This window comes from Oreochromis aureus, linkage group 5 (assembly GCF_013358895.1).
Source record: "Oreochromis aureus strain Israel breed Guangdong linkage group 5, ZZ_aureus, whole genome shotgun sequence".
Lineage (NCBI taxonomy): Eukaryota > Metazoa > Chordata > Actinopteri > Cichliformes > Cichlidae > Oreochromis > Oreochromis aureus.
Window position 1 is genome coordinate 19,322,027 of NC_052946.1, and position 22,444 is coordinate 19,344,470.

The following is a 22,444-nucleotide window of genomic DNA, read 5'->3' on the forward strand; positions in this document are numbered from 1 at the left end:
ACAATTCAGACTGACAAATTGCGCTGCAGGGAAACAGGAATTTAAAAGCTTGTCACGTGAGCCCCCTCATATTATCAACCATCCCTCCTTCCTCTTCCACCCGCCCCCTCTCTCGCTCGCTCTCTCTCACACACACACGTTTATCCACGACTTCAGGGGACACACATTGGCACACATTAATGTTCGGAAAACTAAAACTGTAGTTTTAACCATTACTTGTTTGCTTTAAAGCGTGTCTTCTAATAAGACGCATGGAGCTACATTATAAGTGCGTTGCTTTAGTCCCCATAATGTGACTGTGTAGTACTCACCAAAATATCAGTAATACGTGGAGCTGTACACACACACACACACACACACACACACACACACACACAAAGCAACGTTTCCATAAATTCAAATCTTTATTTCCTGGAGACCTCACTATAACTACTTCTCACCTACTTCCAACCCTGCAACCACGCAATGGTCAGTTATTGTTGTTCTGTTCTTATTGCTCAAACATTTGCATGCACACAGAGCATCATTATCAACACTAAAGGTGTTCCACCACCACCTTCAGGTTCCTGTTTCAGTTGTTCTCACAGCTTCAGTGCTAACCTAACCAAGCAATCATCCCCCAATTATTCGCCATTGGCATGGAAACCTCATATTTTTATCTCTGCACTACTTTCACCATGGCTACTGTTTAAGAGCTGTGGTAGATTGTAAGAGTTAATATTTGAAATGTGAGAAGCCTGGTCCTTAAATGGCTCTTAAATGGCTAAACCTCTTCTTTCTGATCATTAAAGATAACTGTGACAATAACAGCATCAGTCACAACAATATATTTCGTCTCCTACAGTAAGCCTGTGAACATCAGTAGAAGCAAGAATAAATTAAATAATTTGGTGCGAGGGGAGAAGAACTGTTAATTCTTTGTAAAGGAACAAACAAATATGTTCCAAATTTATTCCGTTTCTGTTTTTAAGTAAGTAATGCTTGTACAAATCCCTGTGCCATGTCAGTGTTGCAGCCTGTTCCTTGCATTTGTGTCATAAAGATAAGCATTGTGACAGAAACTGAGTGTGTTTCTGACGAACACTGTCATTTGGATCTGTCACTGTTTTTAACAGTTCAGGGAACTCAGATTGTTGTCACCTTAGCTATTCTCGGTTCAGAAGAACCAGGCTGCGTGACTCACATTGAAATAGCATAAAATCGGCATACTGACACACTGTACACCTCTGCATTTTATTTCCATCTGCAGTTCACAAGCATCGGTATCATGAGCTGACACTTGACAGATTCCAGTTCTACGTTCTGCCACATTTCAAAACACAATCATTTGATTTTTAAGAAGAAAAAAAGAAAGAAAGACTTTTTTTTCCAATGAACGTGAGATTTTTAACTTGATTCGTTATTGCAAAATGATTCAGCAGCAGATGTTATTAACCCCGTGAGGTCCAATCCAAATCTTATGCTATCAGAATATATAATGTTGTTCTGTTTAAAAACAGTTCTTCAAAGTCTTAGCAATCAGGGGAAAATAATTCTCACTGATACTGATCAAAAATATTTCTTTTTTCCCCCAAAAAACAGCTTTTTTTTCCTTTTGCTTGACTCCAAACATTGGGTTAGGGTTAGAGCTCAGTGCTAGGGTTGGCATCATCAGTGATGACTTACATCCGAGGGGTTTTACGCCCACCAAGACCTGTTTGGGGCTTAGGTTAGGTTCATTTCCACTCCTGCTCATTTACTATTTGCTGACATGAAGTTATAGTCAAATAAGAAATTCTTTCTAGAAATCATATAAGTGTATATATACAGATATGCAGATACAGATATATACAGATACATGTACAGGTTTGTGGGAAGCAGTCTTTTTACCAGCCATACAGATTACTTTTGTATGGCTGGTAAAAGACTGGTTCCCACAGACCAGACATGTCATTCACTGAAGACATCTGTTGCTTTCTGAAACAAAAAATATAATAAAGGAAGACCCAAACTGCCGATTCAGCTGAAATCACATATTAAGCAAGAAAGAGGAAATATTTTGCTCTCTAAAGTACAGCAACTGTACTCCTTGGTTCACTTCTTAAATCCGCATAGAGTGCTATTAAAGGAAGAGGTGATGTAACACAGGGATATTTAAAAGAAAAAGAATGGTAAATGAACTGCTAGTCATACTGCTTCTCTAACTGAGCAATCAGAGCACTTTTTCCTCAGTGACCCAATCACACACATTCATACAAGTGCTTTTCTTTTCTATATCTAAACACATTAAGAATATTTAAATTTCACACATTAACCCTCTGAGGTCTAAGTCATCATAGATGATATCCCTACCTTAAGCATGTACTTTGGAGAAAGGTGAAGCAGACTTTCATGGAAACAATATGAACAGCTTTTGATGTGTGAAGGTTGGTGATTATTTTCTTTGTTCCCTGATTACAGATTACCAAGACTCTAGACAACGAAAGGTTATAAAAAATACAACTGTGAGGTTTTCATAGGCTAAGGTTAGTTAGTTAGTTAGGTTAGTATTAGACCTCAACGGGTTAATGACTTATAAGTATGGTTTATTAAATCTTTTATGAGCTGTGTATTAAACATTACTGTTTCCATTTGAAAGTCTGCATACATGGCACTGTTTTTGTAAATCAATTGTTACAAATGAGCATTAAATTATCAAGACATGTATGGTTTTCAGAATATAACTACAAATTACTTTCATTTGACAAAAGAAATAGTATATCATTGGAAGCTAAGGGCCTGCATTAGTATTCAGCCAGCAACACCAATTTAACTGTAATTTACATATTACATGGTACAAATGAGATGGAACAATTAGCTAGTCACCCAATAAGCATCTAATTGATCAATTACTGCACAGAAGATCTCTGAAGCGTTTGTCTCCCTCAAACAGTGTGCACGCAGGCTTGCTTCTGCCCTGCTGCTTTCTCACCAGTTATGATTTAAGGAGTCAGGTTTGAATTCTTCGCTGGCCTTGTGATGTCAACTGATGTTTTCAGGCTGTTGAACACAGCATGCACAAGCCTCGTCACAGGAGTAAAAGGCCCAGAGGAATTTTAAATGGCCTCTGAAAGGCTGTGTGTGTATATCTATGTCTGGGTTCAGTGAGCTTGGATATGAAAGAGAAACTGAGCGTCTTCCTGTGTTGTGTGTCTTTACTGTGTATCACTCTGTATCTTTGTGTGGTGTTTGTCAGACCCTATATGCATCACTTACACGTCTGAAGAGTGAAGCCATGAGGGAGCACTTCAGTTGTGACACGTCAAGTGTGACAGAGATCAGCCTTACAGGGTGGATGTTGCTTGAATTTGTTAGCTGGAAATCTCTTAGACATCGCAGGTGCTTTCATAACAAGTAAAAGAAATTGAGATAATTATTGAAGCTGTTTGGGGGTTTTTTTTTAGTTAGAGCTCCTTTTTCAATCTGCCCAAAATATACTACGTAGTTGTTTTTGGGGGAAATTTATTTCTATTCAGTTTTATTTATAAAGCTCCAAATCACAACAGCTGTCTCAAAGGGCTTTATTTTGTAAGATAAAGATCCTACAATAATGGATAGAACGCAGAATTAAATAACCCCTATTAGCAAGCACTTGGTGACAATGGGAAGGAAAAACTCCCTTTTAACAGGAAGAAATCTCTGGTAGAACCAGGCTCAGGGAGGGACAGAGATGATATAATAATAACAATGATTAAATGACGAATGTTTTATAAACACATAGGGTGAACAGGGAAGAGTGAAGAAGGAACAATCAGTGAAGCAAGCATAGTAAGCAAGATGAGGAGAGGCTGTCAGTTTCACATATAACTGTAATAATAAAGTGATGGTAGGAAAGTTGCCCTTTGACTGGTGTTTCATATTGACTTGTATTTAAATTCAGCTATACTCAGGATCAAAGGAGGTGGAGCCTATCCCAGCTGTCAAAAAGGTGAGAGGCAGGTTGCACTCTGAACGCCACACCAGTCATTCATATGGCTAACGAAGAATGAGACAGAAGACCATTCACACCTACGGCTAATTTAGAATGACAAATTAATGTAATCCCATGCATGTCTTTGGACTGTGGGATGCACAGAAAGAAGGTGCAATCACAATACAGTCTGCAAAGCTTTAGGTTAAACAACTGGAGGTATATACTGAGGAGGATGATTGGCTAACTGGACACTGATGTGGCACAAAAAAGGGTGGAAAACAGAACAGTGGGCTGGAAGCACAACTAACTGTGTTGTAAGACTAAACAATGTCAAAATGAAACAGGAAGTGACTAATACATAGATGGTGCACACAATAGAGAAATAAACAGGGAATTATGCAACAGAAACTCATCATGACACACATTACCAAGAATGATTATCACATGATTTGCTAGGATTCTTCTTTAGGTTGAGGTCACTTTGTAATGCATTGTCACCACTGTGTGTTTAAGGTGTCATTTAAATATGTAAAATGTGGTCAAAGAGAAGGATTTTTCAGAATCAGATCCTCAGTTAATATATAAATATGGAAGATGGAAAAAATATGTCCTATATGTAAAAAAAAAGGGTTCTCTATTTAAGATGCAATATTCTAAGATGAATGCTCAAAAGGTAAATGATACTGTGTACAATCTATACAGCATCAAGCAAATTTAATAGGAAGATCATAGGAAGGACTTTTTTTAATGGGCAGGGGTACGAATGGTTTCCTGTGGTGCATCTGTGGTGACTGTCATGGAGAGAGTATGGAGGACTGTCCAATATTGTCCGTGACTTGGACAGCAATCTCCTTTCTGACACCGCCATCTGAGAGTCAAGCTCCACACCCACAGCGTACTGGCCTGGAGGATCAGTTTATGTTGGTTCTGCTACCCTCAGTCTGCTGCTTGAGTGTGCCACGGCATCGAGGATGGAAATGGCCACCACAGACTAGGAACACATCCAGATTTCAAAGGGCCTAAGCTTCCCCAGAAAAGAAAGATAGCTTTGGTCCTTCTTGTGTTGAACTCATCTACACTTCAGAAAATAGTAATTCTGAGCAAGGAATTCATGAAGGCAAATAGTAAGTGATCTTTGAGCTGGACTCAAGACATGAAGTATCACTAAGGAAGGTGGTAGCTGTCCAGCTGCTGTCACCTGGACACGTTGCTGTATTTCCAGCATCATTAAACGGCCTCAAACCTTCATTCCTATCTGACACATGCCTCTGGGCAAACGCTGGTGTTTTAGCTGATTTCAGTTAATGACTCACTGTTTTTGTTTCGTTTTTTAATTTTCTAGTCGGTTGAATCCGTTCTGTATATTCTGTATAATCCGTTCTCAATATCTACCTATTTAATACAATGCAAGAAAGCATCTATTGCAGGATATGATAGTTATTTCTTGATGCTGAATTACACAGCAATTTATCCTTTATCTGGGACTCGTGCTGACATAATGATGCTGTAATATGAAGTTGCATAGCACCAAGAGGATCAGCAATGGTCTTCTCATCACCGGGAAGAATCCTACAACACTCAATTTGCACACCGGCAATAAAATATTTTGTCTGCCTGAAGCAACACACCAGCAAGAGCTACAGCTTTTCAGTGCTAACTGGTCTTACAGGTGGAATAAATCCATGCACGATGAAAAACGTTGTCTTTGCCGGTGTGTTTATAGCAGCACTGAGTTGCCAGTAAGTTCTCTGCAGTCTCTGTTCGTATGCAACACTTGCCATCTGTTGAGCAGGACTTTTCATTCCCTGACGTGATCAAACACCCACTTGTCTCTCAGACTTGACGCTTACTAATCAGTTGACCTGCAACAAAAAGTTAGAAAACAACTAAACATTTTCAGCAAACACAGAGAACGCTGTGTGGGGAGGCGCGGGGGCATTTTTCTGTTTTAGAAGGTGATGCAGATAAACATCTTAAATACCAGTGATTCATAAAGCGGTTATTTACATGTCACAATAATAGTATAGAAAACACTGTGAATAAATAGACATGATATTTATTGTTCTCTGCAAGTGTTTGCTTAAAAAAACATTACCTTCTACTGCTTCAGGCTTCAGTATTGATCACTTACCCGTGACACAGAGAAGAAGGCAGTTATTCACATCTTCACCCACAGCCTCATCTCCATTAATGACAAATGATAAATGAGGACCGGAGATTGTCTTTGAGTGCACTGGCCAGTGGAAAGACTAACACTTTTCAAGAGGGGGAAAAAAATCAATAGCAGTGCATTTGGGTTTACCTGTGACATGAAGCTGTAGACTGTCACTGTGAGAAATATGAAATCCATAAATATCAGCAGACAGTCCCATATGTGAAGCACAATCTCAAATAAACTTAGATAGCAATCCATAAAAACAGACATGTAAATCTATAAAAGACATGATGGTTTTAAACCCTCCATCATATCTCACCTACTAGATTTTCTTTGAGCTTTTTCGATGTGTATAATTGTCCATTTTCTTCTTTATATGATAGGCTACTTCAGTATTTGGCTGTGCGATGATAATGTTTCTTTCTACCCATGTCTGTTTTTCTTATTTTGGCTTTTTCTTTTTCCATGTTCTCTGAATGGGTTTGTGCTCATTCCCAGCTCAAAATATTGTTCTGTAGCGCCCTCTGCCGGTCAATTGATTAATCGGTTTGTTGTGTTCGGGTAAAAGAAAGAGGATATATCCAAGTAGCAAAAATGTGATTTCTTTTAGTGGATTTTTAACAGCCCTAAATTTTTTTTATTTAGTTGTTTTGTAGTTATTGTGACGCAAAATGCTTATCGGAATAAGGACACAAAACTTTTTACGACAGCTCCAAAAGCTCCTCTATTTGAAAACAGATATTTAGAATAGAATAGAATAGAATAGAATAGAATAGAATAGCTTTTTATTGTCACTGTTACAAGAACAGTGAAAGGCAGTTTGGCATCTCTCCATGTGTGTGAAGTACACAATAGCGTAAGTATTTACACAATGACAAATTTACATTTACACAAGAAAGATATGTACAAGTTATACATACACCTGCAAACATACACGCACATACATACATATATGTATATATACATATTTGCATCCGTACATGCATACACACACATATTTCCACATACACACTTACATCTATATACATACACATACATGCCATCTAACTAGCAGGTGCATTGAGAGGTGCAGTGTGATCAGTGATATTGCACATTGAGTGGGGGGTGCTGTTGGAACTATACTAAATAATGTTATAATAAATACAGTTTAAAGAGGTAGGGGTGTTGTTTGCATTGAAGTATAAACAGAAATACGATTTATAAATAAGGTGTAATGTCCATGAGTGTTGGCAGTGCAGTTATCCTCCAATCAGGGTGGAGGTAGGGCATGTTTGACAGCCTGTGGGTAAAAACTTCTGTTGAGTCTGTTTGTCTTCAACCTGATGGACCTGTAGCGTTTACCAGAGGGAAGGGGGGGAAAAAGTGAGTGTCCAGGGTGCGAGGGGTCTTTAATGATGATGCTGGCTTTCTGCTGAAGTCTGCCAGTATAGATGTCTCTGAGGGAGTTAGTGAAGTGCCAATTGCCCGCTCTGCTGCCCTCACCACCCGCTGCAGTTTCCTCTTGTCCTCCGCAGTGCAGCAGTTGAACCAGAGTGTGCAGCAGTAAGTCAGAAGGCTCTCAATGGTGGAGCGGTAGAAGTTTACTAGCAGTCTTTGGGGTAATTGAGCCTGACGTAGTTTCCTGAGGAAGTACAGCCTTTGTTGTGCTTTCCCTACCTGGTGGGAGATGTTTGTGGACCAGGTAAGGTCGGCCGAGATGTGGACTCCGAGAAACTTGAAGCTTTCTACCCTTTCTACCTCCTCCCCATCAATGTAGAGGGTAGAGTGCTCAGATCGCTTTGTTCTTCTGAAGTCGATTACCATCTCCTTGGTCTTGGCTGTGTTCAGATGCAGGTTGTTGTCGTCACACCATTGCTTCAGATGCTGAACCTCCTCTCTGTACGCTGAATCATTGTTGTTGTCGATCAGTCCTATGACAGTGGTGTCATCAGCAAATTTTATAATGGTGTTACTGGTGTGGATTGGTGAACAGTCATGGGTGAAAAGTGAGTATAAGAGGGGACTGAGGACACACCCCTGTGGGACACCCACATTCAGAATGAGGGTGGAGGAGGTGTGCTCTCCCATTCTTACGTTCTGGGGTCTGTTGCTCAGGAAGTCCAGTATCCAGCTGCACAGTGAGCTGCTGAGTCCTAAGTTGCTTAGTTTATTAACCAGTTTGTGGGGTTGAACTGTATTGAAGGCAGAGCTGAAGTTCATAGAAAAACAGTCCCTCCCAATTACCAAAATATTTGTGTTGCTTTCACACACTGATAAAGTGTCATGAGGACTGTGATTCAGGGGTGCATGTAATAACTCAGTCACATGTTTTTCTTTTTAATCCTTTGTCGTGTTGGGTGAATATTATTAAAATAAGGATTTTTTCACTGTTAGGTTGATTTTAGAACCTATTGGCTTTATGGGTAACATAACGGTGAATCGGCTCTTTTCTGTGTTTCTGTGACCTTATGTCACAGCGCAAGAGATTTTAATGATCTGTACATAATATATCTATTTGTTCATGACTATTAATATCAGCTACATAAAGGATCAGGCTTTGTTTCATTCAACTTTACTTTTGAGCTCTTCTGGCTTCTTGACATTAGTATTATTACTTACTAGTATGCAGATACTCAGCCAACAACAATGCTACATAACCACTGTGGCACTTTATCTGCAATAAATCATCAGCAGACAAAACATTTGACAAAGCTTATATTATAATGCGGCTTATATAAAGCCTCTATGGATTGACTTTAGGTTTACATTTTGTAATACAGTAATCTAAAGCAAGCAAAACAACCCCATGCCAACACAACTTGTCAGAACACAGTAGATTTAGTTCTCTGACTAGCAATCAAAATAATGACTTATGACTCATTTTCATTAATAGTTATAATTTTTATTCAACAAGTCTTGCAGTTGAATATTGAAAGCTATTTCACACTAAAGCCTTCCAGTCACATCAAGTCACTATGCAATTAACATGTAGTAATATGAAGGAATTACAGAGCTTCACAGACATAACCTGAATATTCACAGTCTGTGTGGAAAGGGTTTTGGTCTCTGTTGCTATGATAACAATGGCAAAGTGTTCAGATGGAAACCGTAAAGCTGCTGAAATATGAAAGAGAAGCTGGAGTTGAGCTGGTATTCTCATTCAGTCTGTCAGTCATTGCGTTAGTGGGAGCAGGTTTGCTCCAACGGCGCAGTCAATAGTTCACGGCCTTCAGCGCGGTGACGTCATATATAGGTCAGGGCAGATACACAAGGTGATGATGTTTATGCCGCCCAGGATGTCATAATTTGTCCAAGTATTAACAAGAAGAAAGAGGATGAAGGGGGAAAAAAAGTTTTACAATGATGAGGGGGGAAGCATTGGGTTGTTACATATATGGACACCCAAATTACAATTCTCGTGGCACTTCGTAGGTGACTAGTTATATGAAAGGAACAAAAATATGTCAAATATGTTAAATATTTAATCAATTTGCTAATTTATGTGATTCACCCAACGCATTACAATTTTACTTTGAATGCGTACAGTCTCTGTTTCCGTTTTGGGACGCGTTTGTTTGTTTAAACTTTGATGTACAGGGGACAAGCGGGTGCTTCTAAGCGTTGAATTATATTCTACGTTTTTGTCAAAATCCCATACGATTTCTATTATAATATTTCTAAAGCATTGTTCCTGCTGATTTATTTCACGTTGTACATCATTTCTTGTTCAGTTTTTGAATGTATCTAAATCCGCTTTTTTTTTCTTCTTTTTTTTCTAATGTGTTGCTGACTTATAGTGACTTCATTCTTAACCCAGTGTGGGACTAATTCTGCCAGGTGTTTTCTGATATTTAACTGAGGACCTGAAAATTTTGATTTTATTTTGAAAAATGTAGACCGGAAAAAGTGAAGCTGTTGCTGTTGTCGAGCGGAAGCAGCATGTTGTTACCTCGTGTGTGACAGGTTGGTCCTAATACATTTAGCAAACAGAAAACAACTTAGTCTTAAAGGGTTTTTAATAAGGTTGTTGTGTTCAGACGGTGGGCTCGTTGCATAAATACATATTTCTATGGGTTAGCAGTTAAATATAAAAGCCTTGTCAGCGGCTAACGCTTCCTGGCTTTGCAAGCGAAAACAACTTTTTAGTCATTTAAAGCTAGCGTTAGCCAGCTAACTGAAAGCGTTATTTCCCGAGAAGTAACAATAAAGGTCTTTGCTTACAGTGGTTAGACACACAGACATTAATGCTAATTTAATGCTACTAACTATTTAAAAGACGTTAATCCCTTACCCATATATAATGCTTTCTCACATATTTTTCTCCCCAGGTGAGCTGCTGTGCTTGATATTGATTGTCACAGACATACAAGTATATCCGTGTCTAGTAAGGATTGGGCCTCATATTAAAATATGTCCTGCCAAGGAGATGGACCTTCAGAGCAGGGCTCCAACTCCGTGGGACCATGCACCTCTTCTTCCTCAGAGACGGATGGCAAGAGTGGAGACGTGATTACTGTGACCATAGGGGCGACTGTGCCCACGGGTTTTGAACACACTGCTGCAGAGGAGGTCAAGGAGAAAATTGGGGTGGCTGCACGAATTAGCAAAGATCGCGGTCGCATATACTTTCCTATAACTACTGACAAGCTTTTCCAGGTAAGAATGTTGCCATTTTGGGGTTGTTGTTTTTTTCAAGCTTACCAATCTAAAATCATTGTGTCTGATTAACTTGTCGTTCCCTGCTGTAGGTTCATCTTCTGAGGTCTGTAGACAACCTGTTTGTTGTCGTTGAGGAATATGATCATTACCAGTTTAAACAATCCAAGGTAAACCAGTCCCGTCTTTATTCTTGGTGCCGATGTTAGGTGCATGTCATTGTCAGGATAACAAATACTGTGGCTTCTACAGGAGGAGACATTACTGGAGCTGCAGCAGCTCGCCTCCAAACTCCCCTGGACTAATGCCCTTGAGGTTTGGAAACTAAATGGAACACTTAAAAAGAAGAAAGGCCACCGAAAAGGAGGCAACACCACCAAAGTGAAACCTAACAGGAACACAACTGAGGTAGCTGCTGCTGACACTGAGCAGCAGCTACATCAAGTGGCGTCTGCTGCTGAAGGCCAGTTGGAGGCGGAGAGCGCAGCTGACGCTGAGCCCTGTGAACAGGACTCGCAAGAGGCAGCGCCCGAGGCCAAAGTCATCAAGTTTCGCGTGACATGTAACAGGGCCGGTGACAAACACAGCTTTTCCTCTAATGAAGCAGCTCGAGACTTTGGGGGAGCTGTGCAAGAATTCTTCCAGTGGAAAGCAGACATGACAAAGTTTGACATAGAGGTAGGCACGCTTCAGCGTTGATAGATGCACAGTGAACACCATCACATTACATCGCCCAAAAAAGAGTGAAGCTTGCGAGGCATAATAGGGAGTAACAAAGTAATTAACACTTTGCATTTAGGTAAAGTGTTTATATCATGTGACAAGATGAGAAAAAATGCTTCAGGACCTTAAAGGCTAAAATATTGGTGATGATGTGTATATTTTGCAAATCAGTGTTTTGTTTTTTAAAAACAAAAAACAAAAACCTGTCACACTGTGGTGGTAATCACATCTATTAATCTACTACTTTATTACACTCTCCACCACTTGCCAGGATTTTAGTTTGCTTTTATTCATTTGCTTAAGTTTAAGGATATCAATCTTTATACTAACTGTTGTTTTCAATTTTTATCAGTTTCTCTTAATTTAGTCCTAAGAAATAAAAATCCAGTATAAGCAAAAGTGAAGGTATTCATCTCATTCTTCTTATATGACAAAGTAAAAAATGTCAGTTACAGTACTTTGCAATTCATTATTTTAATCCGTTAAATAATTTCAGCACACTCACAATGATATAATATAACATAATAAAGTGCTCCGGGACACATCGATAATCTTTCTCTCCTGTAGGTCTTACTCAACATACACAATGAGGAGATGGTGATTGGTATTGCACTAACTGAAGAGAGCCTTCATAGGAGAAACATCAGTCACTTTGGACCCACTACCCTGCGGTCCACTTTGTGCTACGGCATGCTGAGGTAAGTCCTCTAACAACGATTGCACTGTTTGAGTCCAAGAGTTGATGGGATGTGATTTCCAATAATTTATGTCACATAATGTTTTCTTGTCATACTTAAAGTGGACATGAAACACTACATGTACAAAGGCTAATTTACACCATGATGGCCTACTCTAAAAAAACCTGTCATAGTTTTAACTCTGTTTCTGAAGCTAGACTTAATAAATAAATGTTTAAAAGTTTTTAGAGCATGTTAAGCACCTTCTTGTGCCAGGACAAAACATGATGTCACTGGGTTTGTTTGTTGGTTGTTTGCTGCTAATAAGCTTTCATTAGTTTATGTTCGCTAACTTTTGACAGAACCGGCAACTCAGTGGAAACTCATAAGGACACTATAACTAAAAAGCAGTTTAAGGGGGTCAGTTTTGTCCTGCCCCCGGCTGCAACAGTGAGTTTTATGTTATAAAAACAAGGGTATACTATCCACTTTCACTCTGTCTCTTTAGCGGTAAGTGGCTCTACTAGAAAATCCACCTTTCACCTATAATGTTCAGGTTTGTAGATCACTTTATGAATGGGAACTGTGTGGAGGAGAGCCTGTTTGAGTGAGGTGCACCGATGGTTCACCGGACCAACAAGTTGGAGTCCAACAGTGGTTGATGTCTGCAAGATATGATCAGCACCATTTTATGCAATAAAATAGTCTCTTTTTTTGTTCCCAGGCACTCCTAAACAGCTTAGAAGATAAGCAGTTGCTCCATCCGCATCACACCACAGACATAACTAAGCTTCTTACTGAAGCATGATTAGGAATCCTGATATCTACTAGCATCTCTATAGGAAGTCTCCTTCAAATAGAGTAGGACTTCACTTTTTTTTTTACTTCTAGTATGATGCTATCAGTGACAGTGTGAGATAAGAATTTCTAAAAAAAAAATGAATCCACTTTGACCTATTTTTCCTGATGAGATGCTGATAACAAACCTAGTTATGTTTGGGTTGGCAAATGGACTGAGCACTCAAAGCGCTTATATGTAACGTGCGTCATTCACCCATTCAAGTACTTGCTATACTTTTTCTTTCATAAGTGCTTTCTGCGTAACATTCACACTGTGATGATCACTCTGATGTAACAACTTGGGGTTGAGTGTCTTGCCAAGGATATTTGGCATGTACACTGTAGCAGCCAGAGATCGAACCACAAACCTTCCGATTAGTAGATAACCTGCTCTACCTCCTGAGCTGAGGTGGTGTGATGCTCATGTCGTAAACTGTTTGGGTGTGACTGATTTATTGCAATTAATCACTCTGATCAGATCTTATGGACAGCAGCTGATTCTCTGGGAGAACCACTTGCTGCTAAAGAGACAGAGTGAAGTTGACGGTATATCGTTGTTTTTTAGTCTCCTTGTTTTCCAGTTAATTATCATTTCTGTCACTAGTTAGCTAACATAAACTATTGTAGGGTCTGTTGGCAACAACCAACCAACCAACCAACCAACAACCCTAGTGATGTCAAGTTCTACACTGGCACAAGGTGGCGCTGCACATTGTCTAAAAACTTTAACTTTTAAACTCTTGTTTCTTAAATCCAGCTTCAAGAATAGACTTTGTTTGTTTTGTTGTCATTGTTAACCTGTCAGGCAACTTTTGCATCAGAATTATGATCTGAATGCTCTGCTGTGCCAAACACATTTGCTCTTCCAAGACGAGCTGTGCAAATTCTCTCTGTCTGTTGTTCATGTTTTTCCTTTTCTTTTGCTTGCTTTATTTCCCTTTTTATTATTTCTATTATCATAATATTCCTATTTATTTCAACTATGTCAAAGCTGACAGACGTGAAAAATATTTTGTCTGTTTGCCTGCAGCCTTTTAATTTCTTTATTTTGCAGATACGTAGTAAACAGTGGTGTACGTTCACTGTTTGGTATAGTGTCCGATTCCAGTTTCATAGATATGACTGAGGCTCCAAAATCTTTCTGTTAAAAAGTGATGATTGTTGTGTTGATACTGATGAGGTTAGTTAAGGGTTCAGACCGGTGGGTGGTGAGGCAGTTATTCTCAGCACTCTGATGAAATGCAGGCATGTCAAACCGTACTCTATTATACTAGGAGGAATTCCTCTACGTTGCAATGTGTCTCCTATTCGTACGTCAGCCTTTATTTGAAGGTGTAACAAAACACAATGAACTGTCTGTTCACTCACATTTTCCATGAAGATAAGAATGAGAGACAATAGATTCTGAATTCTTAAGCCTTTGAAACAGAGATGGTGATATTCACTTGAATATTTGGACGTCTCGTTGCATACATTTACAGTTGTTTGGTTTGGGCACCGTCAGCATGTTGGTGACTCTTCTATTTCCAGTTAAATAAAGCGTTCGCACATAACATTCATCCATGTGGTGGAATAATTGGATAAATGAATTTCAAACTGTGAACATTTGCATATACAACACTTGAAGTTGGGGAAAAAAACTTGTAAAATGTATAGTGGTCTGGTGGCTGCTTTCACACATAAAATTATGCACAATTTAATTTCTAGTTGTGAGGTTAAGTTATTGGTGGTGGTTGCCATCATCGCCTCACAGCAAGACAGTCCTGGTTTTGAAACCACCAGCTACCCTCTTCCGTGTGGAGTCTTTCTCTCTGTGTGAGCCCTGTGGTAGATTGGTGACCTGTACAGGGTGTACATCCCCTCTCACTCCTGGATAGGCTCCAGTCCAATGGTGAGCCTGAAGTGAACAGGGGGAGGAAAAAGGAAAGAATTAATAACCACTGATCACTGTATACATAAAATACCAAGTCGGGCAGAGCAAAATAACCTGGAAATGGCACAATGGTATGTTATAACAAGAGCTTGTTCATTCTTATCCTTGTGTTTTAATCCCACATTACCACCATAAAAGCACATTAGCGCGTGAAATTCACAGGAATGCCTTCGTATTTGGGAGAAGGTGAAAATCTGAGAAGCACACAAATGTAGGTTAGATGAGTCTATTTGAAGGTGGGATTACATGAACACTGAACACTTTAAATATTTATGCATCATTGGTCTTTGTCCATTTAGAAAGTTTATCTAGACAGTGTGTATAACACATCCCATTTCAACTGTACAAAATAATTTCTGTCAGGTCGTCCCTCAGAACCAAAATCAGAAAACATTGTCTATTGCAAAGCAGAGGAAATTTGTCTTAAACTTGGCTTTCGGTGTATAAAAATAAAACAAATAAGACAACACACAGCAAGATGAAAACATTGGTTTGAAAAAGAACATTTATAAAATTCCATTATGAGCTGTCAATCATATTAATAGCAGTTAAGATGAATGATTTCTTGATTTCTTGAATGAGTAGTTGTATGTGCTGACTTTGTCTGACTGCTGAGTTGGAGCATCTGAAGAGTGTAATATTGAATGTTACAAGGAAGCGTATGAGAGTTAAATATGATATGAGATGAAATCCTTATGAAATACGTTGTTCATTTCCTTGTCTGTTGACAGGCTGTGTAAACCTCAGGCATCTGATGTAATACTCGACCCCATGTGTGGGACTGGAGCCATACCACTGGAGGTGAGACGCAGCTTATCGTGACCCTGATAATCACCTTACCCTGTGCTTAAACTACATCAGTTTTTATAAGAAAGAGTAGATAATTTTGCACTACACAGTGAAAAGTGTGCACATCAGTGCTTCCACACAGTTAGATCAATTCTCGTGGGTACCCATAAAAGAATTGGCTTGATTAAGAAACTATAGATTGCACACTTCAAATATTGTTTTGGTTTTCTGAGTCGAGTGATTTGAGCCTACAGCAGTCTGTAACTTATCTCTTGTATATTGCCATCCAAGCACTACATTCTGCAACCTTGCTATTACTGCGATATTGATCACACAACCTGGATACTGTTAAAGGTGGAGATTAATGAATATGTCTTCCAGAGACTGCGGAAGGCAGAGTTATTCAGCGATAGCCTCAAGATCCAAATAATAAACCACAGGCCACTAATTGTGTATTGCTTTTCTTCTCTTCAGGGTGCCATTGAATTCAGCAGTTCATTCTACATTGCTGGCGACAACAACGACATGGCAGTTAACCGCACAGTCAACAATATATGTCACATCCAGAAACGCAGGGCAGACAAGGACAGGTGAGAGTGAACACACAGAGAAGGAGACTGAACGCAGTGCATGTGGTAGATGATCCCCATAATGATCTAATCTCTCCGGCTTCAAACAGAATATCTGGATTGCCTATTGACACAGTGCAATGGGATCTGTGCAGCTTACCAATAAGGACCAGCTCTGTTGATATTATCATCACTGATATGCCATTTGGCAAGAGGTACCGTAACCATCAACACTAGAAGATTTGTTTCCTGTATGTAGATATTGAATGGTATAAGTGTATGTGTGGGGTTTTTTAATGCCTTTGCTGTTCAACACTTAGAAGTAGATTGAAGTCAGAAATTTATATCACAGGATAACAAAAATGCACATGGAAGACGAGGCATTAAACCCACTTTAAAGCAAAGCAGTAAAGTAGCTGTGTGATGGTGTTTTGTTTTTTTTCTTCTGTTTTCTCAAAGGATGGGCTCCAAGAAGAAGAACTGGGACCTGTACCCCTTATGTCTCAGGGAAATGGCTCGTGTGTGCAGACCAGGCTCGGGAAAGGCTGTCCTCTTAACCCAGGACAAGAAGTGCTTTGCCAAGGTAGCCATGTTAATGTTGCAGATAACACATATTTGGGCATATATTCTCATGAAAGTTTGCAAGGAAGTTGAAATCAGTACAGGAGAAAGACAAAAAAATCCACAGTGCAAGTTTTATCTTGCTTTGATCTTTCCATTAATTCATGTCAGATGATTTTTCCGCATCATACTTCCTTAAATCCTGATCCAGACCTTGATTTGCCTTAGCCTGAGATGGTATGTCAAAAAAAGGTATCTGGTTTCTTTAGTTTGGTTGCTTGCCTTAACCTGCTGAATTTAGTTGGATAAAAGTCATTCAGAATGTCTTTAATTTGCATTTTGTGATGTTCCTGCTAACTAGGCTTTTAATCAGTGCTGAAGAAATCAACACTAGATGCATTTTTCATTTTTCAATGGTACGGCTATTACAGTAATTTGTGTAAATCACTCCGACGCAGGTAGACACACCAGCTTAACAAATCACTGTTGTACTTATTTGCTGACTGGAGCTCAGGATCAGTGCGCCCTGAGCAATCTCTGATGCTTTGTCACTGACGTCGGGCAGGCATGCGTTCGTAGTACAGTAGAACAATACACATTATAAGTCACATGCTCAACCTGAGGAAAGTTGTCCTGCATTGCATCTACACCCATTTATTATTTATTGTTTTCCAGTAAGCTTGAGATGGAGGTGTGTCGAGGTTTAGCCAATACGTGCGATGTTTGTAAATATGTAAGTTGTCGCCATGGTGCAGTTTTAAAATTGCTGTCAGATTTTACGCCTTTTCTGTTTTGAAGTTCCCAGCTTGTTGCGCAAGCCTCGGAAACTAACCAGAGTCTCTTTTAATCCCATTTCCTTATTGTATTACTTGCTGTCAGATTTCTGCAAGTAAGACAGTACTTGATATTTCTGGTAAAGAGAAGGCCGCATTATATTCTGAGTTTGTAAAAATAAGATGATAAATATTGTAGTCACGAAACTTCATCAACAGGAAAGAATCACCAAAACCTTAACACATTAAACAGTGTATGAGAAAGTATGTTCAAATCTGAGGCCACAGTCCACACTGAAACCACAAAGTTACATGTGTGTTTTAGTATGTCCAGTGATCAAACTTGTTATTTTTATTTCATAGTAAAACTCAGTGTGGAAGAGATTTTGAGCCCAGTCTGGTTGCAGAAGTATGTTCAGTTTCTCCAGGACTGCTTCAGTTACATTGGCTTGGACTTCTTTAATAATATCTCTAACCTGCATGAACTCATATCACTTTACATTTGTCCCAGTTATAAACCATGAGTCTCCAAAGCTGTCAGAAATTATCCCAATTATCTTCTTTAATCAGTGGGATGTAGATCAATAGGAGGAACTACAGGAACAAGTTAAAAAGGAGTTAAAACTTGCTAAATGTAGCTACAAGGACAGTGCAGGGAATATGCTCAGTACCAGGTATTTGCTCTGTGTGGAAGGGCGTAAAGTCCCTGATGGGGATGCAGTGCAGTGATCGTGGCCTAATTTGTTGACTGATGGATTTTTTTTTTTTAACTGAACTATCACAGTGGGTGAAGGTTAATGGCATTTTAACACATGTTCTTGTTTCACTATGTTGCCCTAGGGATGCATCCTCACCATTTTTTTTCCTATACACTCAACACGTCAAAGCCAAAATGTGATGAGTCATTAGCGTCATTAGGTTTCCTTTTGACTCCGCCTCCTCAGTAGTCATGAGCCTGATCACAAGCCCATAGTGTGCAAGTCGTACTGCTTGGAATGTCTAAAAGGAAAAAAAAGATTCAAATGTGATGACAGATTTTAGGAGGAATTCAGCTGTTATCTCCCCTGTGCTGAGACTTTGTTTAGCAACACTGTTATCTTCATGTGTGTGTGTGTGTGTTTGTGAGAGAGAGAGAGAGAGAGAGAGAGAGACCCCAACAGATCATGTACTTGTGTTTTCTGTAAACAATTTCTAATTTAGTTGAGCTAAAAAAAAAGTGATACCAATACTACAGTCACTGAAATCAATATGAACAATGTGTGTCTGTGGAAAACCTGCAATCCAATCAGCAGCTGAAATGTTTTAGTCTAAAGCTAAAGTGGTGGACTGACTGATCATTATTATAGACCCACACTCAGGGATGGGAATTGATAAGAATTTAGCGCTTCTGCTTCCTTTGTCGATATCACTCTATATGGATTCTCTTACTGACTCCCATTGGTTTCTCATTGGCTCCGCTTGAGAGTCACCACCATCACTAAGCAGCTTATCAAAAACATTACATTTGTGCAAATTAATTGCATGCAGATGTTTGTTCATGTTGGAGGTATTTCCCCTCTTTTCTGTGATCAGCGTTGGGGTCATTAGGCAAAAAAAGTAATTATTTCAAATATTATACACAACACTTTCCTTAAAACTAATGCAGTACGTTACTTTATTATTCCCAAGGGAGAGGAATTAGTAATACTACTCATTATATTATTTTCACTTTTCTTTGTAAAATGACCTGAAACGCATCGTCTCATAATTACCATTTAACAGTATAAACCTGAGTCCCACACACCAACACAAACCCTCAAAGCGATCGCCACGAGGATTCTACTTTAGAAACGTGAAGAAGGCTTCAGCCTGACTGCTCATCACTGCTTTTCTTGAACTTTAGGGTCTGGCTGCTGGGCTGGGGTCAGCATTCACTCATCTTTAACATCACTCTGGGTTCTTGGCTAGCTTAGCATTTGCGTGCTCACAAAGAGCCAAAGTTGTGTTTGCAGCACAATGCAGATGTCGTTTTACATAAAAAGCTGTTGTCCTTTTATGATTAAAAGTAATATCCATATCCACCACTATTTTCCTCCTCTGGCACATGACCGGGATCAATATTAAATCAGACTTACAATTCCAAGGAACTAAATTACTGGGAACCAGTAATTTAATCTCTTCCCATCATCCCTACCCACACTGCTGACATGCCCTGAAAAAGTTTAGGAATGCAGCGGGGAGAAGGTGTCAGATTTACATTGTAGGGTTGAGTTAAAACAGAGGATTTTGCAATGTTTGTGTATTGTGTTAACAAATCAACATTGTATGTAACAATAGATTGTTGTTAATTGTACAGTGTAGTTTAAAAAAAAATCCCCCTTCTCTCCTAAAATATCACATTTTCAAACTGAGCAGTGCTGAAGTGAGCTTTGTTTTTTTTAACCTAAAAAGGTTTGAAGGGTAACAGGAATTAACCTGTCTAATGCAGTGAATAAAATAGTGTGTGGTAAATTCCCAGTTTTACTCAATCATAAATGATTAGTGTCACCAAACTGGAAAAAGCCAGTTCTGCTTGTTTGATTCACCACTGCTATCCTTCAGCTGTTTAAAAAAAAAAGGCTCATGTTTTATATGTTTATGCTGCTCTTCAAGTTTAAAAAAAGTCTTTATGGTCGTTCTACTTAATGAACGATTTTTCCGGTTGAATTTGTCTTGAAATGATGTCTAAATAATCCCTCAGCTGTTTAAGTAATGTGGGTTTAACTTTGCTCCATCACGATAAAAAACCCCCACTTTCATCCACTGTTTGTCTACAATTTACATAAAACAAATGTCTAATTTGTTAGTTTGCCTTCATGGGATTTATGTTGTCTCCAGGCTATATCGAGGATGGGAGGGCTGTGGAGGAAGCTGCACACTGTTTGGGTCAATGTCGGGGGTTTACATGCTGGCGTTTACCTCCTCAAGCGGACCGGGGCCGTGTTTGGCCAAACTCCGGAGGATGTCCATGAGTCACGAGGAATGTCTAACACGCAGGGGGATGAAAAGGAAGACAAGGAGCTCTCCTAAGTTACACCCAGCATTTCAGTTGTGAATTTAAATTGAGGCCAGGTTAAAATGATTTTATTTATATTTAGCAATTGAATACTTTTTTTTTTTAAACCAAGTTCTCTGATCAAGCATGCCAAGCAATTTTACTTTGTAATTCAACAAGAAGCTGTCGTGATCTGCAGATTTGATGGTTTTTGCACTGTTTTCCTAAAGGTTGTTCACCTGTCATATTACTGTTCAGAATCCTGCTGAAGGTTGAGGTTGTACCCCTCAAATGTGTCCAATAATAAAGGGTCACTCATATTATCACTTGATTTAGTCGTTCTTCGCACCATTTGCAGCAGTTGTCTCAGTCCACTCTTATCCCAAACACAGAGGACAGAAAAAATGTTTTTTATCCCTCAGCTGTAAAGAAATGATTGCTGTCACTCTGCCAATGAGGTGGGTGTTGTGGACACCTAAGTTTGTGAATTTGGGAACAAGGCGACAGGATTTATAAATTGATACCATAAGTATATCTTATGCGTTTGAATCTCAGTGACCTCAGGGTCAAAGTCAGAGGTCAAGTTTCCTGGAAATGTTTTGAATGCATTAACTGTAAAAGGAAATCACCTACGCTTATCAAGTTGTTATGGTAAGTGCTTCTAGTGAGGGGCAGAGGGGCGTTCCTCCATGTGAGCTTCACCTTCCCTTCTTTATCCTTCACAGCCGACGTGCTGACCTGAGCACAACACAAGAAGAGACATGATGAAACATTACTTAAAGAAAACAACTGCATGTGTGAGTGACTCAAGGAGAGTTACAGTATTCAGCTACAGTCTAGTTCTTGCTGGCAGGATTTCTGTTCACCTCCAAAGACGTGTGTAAGACTCCTAGAAGCAGGAACTACACACACTCAAGGGATATTCCCGAGGAGGAAAAACGAACCAAAAAAATGTTTTCAGTTCTTATGTGAACCTTAATAAAAAGAAGAAGTGTGCCTCAATGGAAACGTCACTTTCTGTCATGAAACGCTGTGTGGCAGGCAGGAGTAGGACCCAAGGTGCAGATACTCAGACTCGAAGGGTGAACTCAAAACTCAGCTTTATTGCTGGCAGGGGGAAAGCATACAAAACTAAACTGGGAAATATAAACTTACATTTGACGGGGAGGCACACAAGGAAACACACAGCTTGAGGGACGACGCGACACAGACTCAGAGAAACACAGGGTTTAAATACACTGGGAAGTAACGAGGGGAATGAGACACAGAAGGAGGGCACAGCTGGGAGAAATCAGGACTGACGAGACAGGGAAGCAAAGCAGGACACCTTCACATAAGAGACAGACCTTCAAAATAAAACAGGAAACACACACACACACAAGCAAGGACACAGACTCCGAGACGCGGGCTTCACACAGGGACCTGACCACACTAGAGGGGATACACAGGCAGGGACGACGGAAAACAGAGGGAGCACAGAATGAACACTTGGGAAACCAAAACAAACTGTCATAATTCATAATATCAAAAATAAGAGTACAAAATCAAAAACACTGGGTCACCGACCCAGAACCATGACACTTTCAGTGTTAAATTTCATGTGGACCAAACAGGTTTTGGTACCAGATATGAAGCAATGCTTACCACTTTTTCCACCTTCCCACACCTCTTACTTTTTTTTTTTCCCCCATAAGTGAATAAGAAACAAAGCTTGTTCACCCTTTTAGGATCACCACTTTTTTTTGTTTTTCTTATTCTTTGGGAGTGTCTGAAAGACGTGCAAAACGTGGTCTTAACGCAAATGAGACGAATGACGTTCGACTCCCTCGTGTCACTGGGTCACAG

General features: G+C 39.5%; 1 protein-coding gene and 1 long non-coding RNA gene across 6 annotated transcripts; one reads left to right on the forward strand and one right to left on the reverse strand.

Moving 5' to 3' along the window:
• The first annotated feature begins 9,902 nt into the window (after nt 1–9,902).
• thumpd3 (THUMP domain containing 3) lies at nt 9,903–20,925 on the forward strand. Of its 2 annotated transcripts, none has more exons than XM_031757155.2 (10): nt 9,903–10,028; nt 10,394–10,721; nt 10,814–10,891; nt 10,974–11,399; nt 12,012–12,142; nt 15,626–15,695; nt 16,158–16,273; nt 16,363–16,467; nt 16,712–16,835; nt 20,443–20,925. In XM_031757155.2, the coding sequence occupies exons 2-10, from the start codon at nt 10,476–10,478 to the stop codon at nt 20,632–20,634; spliced, it is 1,488 nt and encodes a 495-aa protein (XP_031613015.1). In that variant the 5' UTR covers nt 9,903–10,028; nt 10,394–10,475; the 3' UTR covers nt 20,635–20,925. The 2 variants fall into 2 exon arrangements, with proteins under 2 accessions (XP_031613015.1, XP_031613016.1); XM_031757156.2 differs by lacking the exon at nt 9,903–10,028 and adding an exon at nt 10,054–10,274.
• On the reverse strand, nt 13,575–21,805 carry LOC120440375. Of its 4 annotated transcripts, none has more exons than XR_005613204.1 (3): nt 21,755–21,805; nt 21,233–21,337; nt 13,575–14,858 (listed from the first exon to the last, which is right to left on the reverse strand). It is a non-coding gene; the product is annotated as an uncharacterized LOC120440375 (long non-coding RNA). The 4 variants fall into 4 exon arrangements; XR_005613205.1 differs by having other exon boundaries at nt 21,466–21,792; XR_005613207.1 differs by lacking the exon at nt 13,575–14,858 and adding an exon at nt 16,850–18,585.
• Between the last annotated feature and the right edge of the window lie 639 nt (nt 21,806–22,444).

Coding starts and splice junctions, on each gene's coding strand:
- thumpd3 (XM_031757155.2), top strand. CDS start 10,476: ATGTCCTGCCAAGGAGATGGACCTTCAGAGCAGGGCTCCAACTCCGTG. Junction 10,892..10,973: donor ACCAGTTTAAACAATCCAAG/GTAAACCAGTCC, acceptor TGGCTTCTACAG/GAGGAGACATTACTGGAGCT. Junction 16,274..16,362: donor CGCAGGGCAGACAAGGACAG/GTGAGAGTGAAC, acceptor GGCTTCAAACAG/AATATCTGGATTGCCTATTG.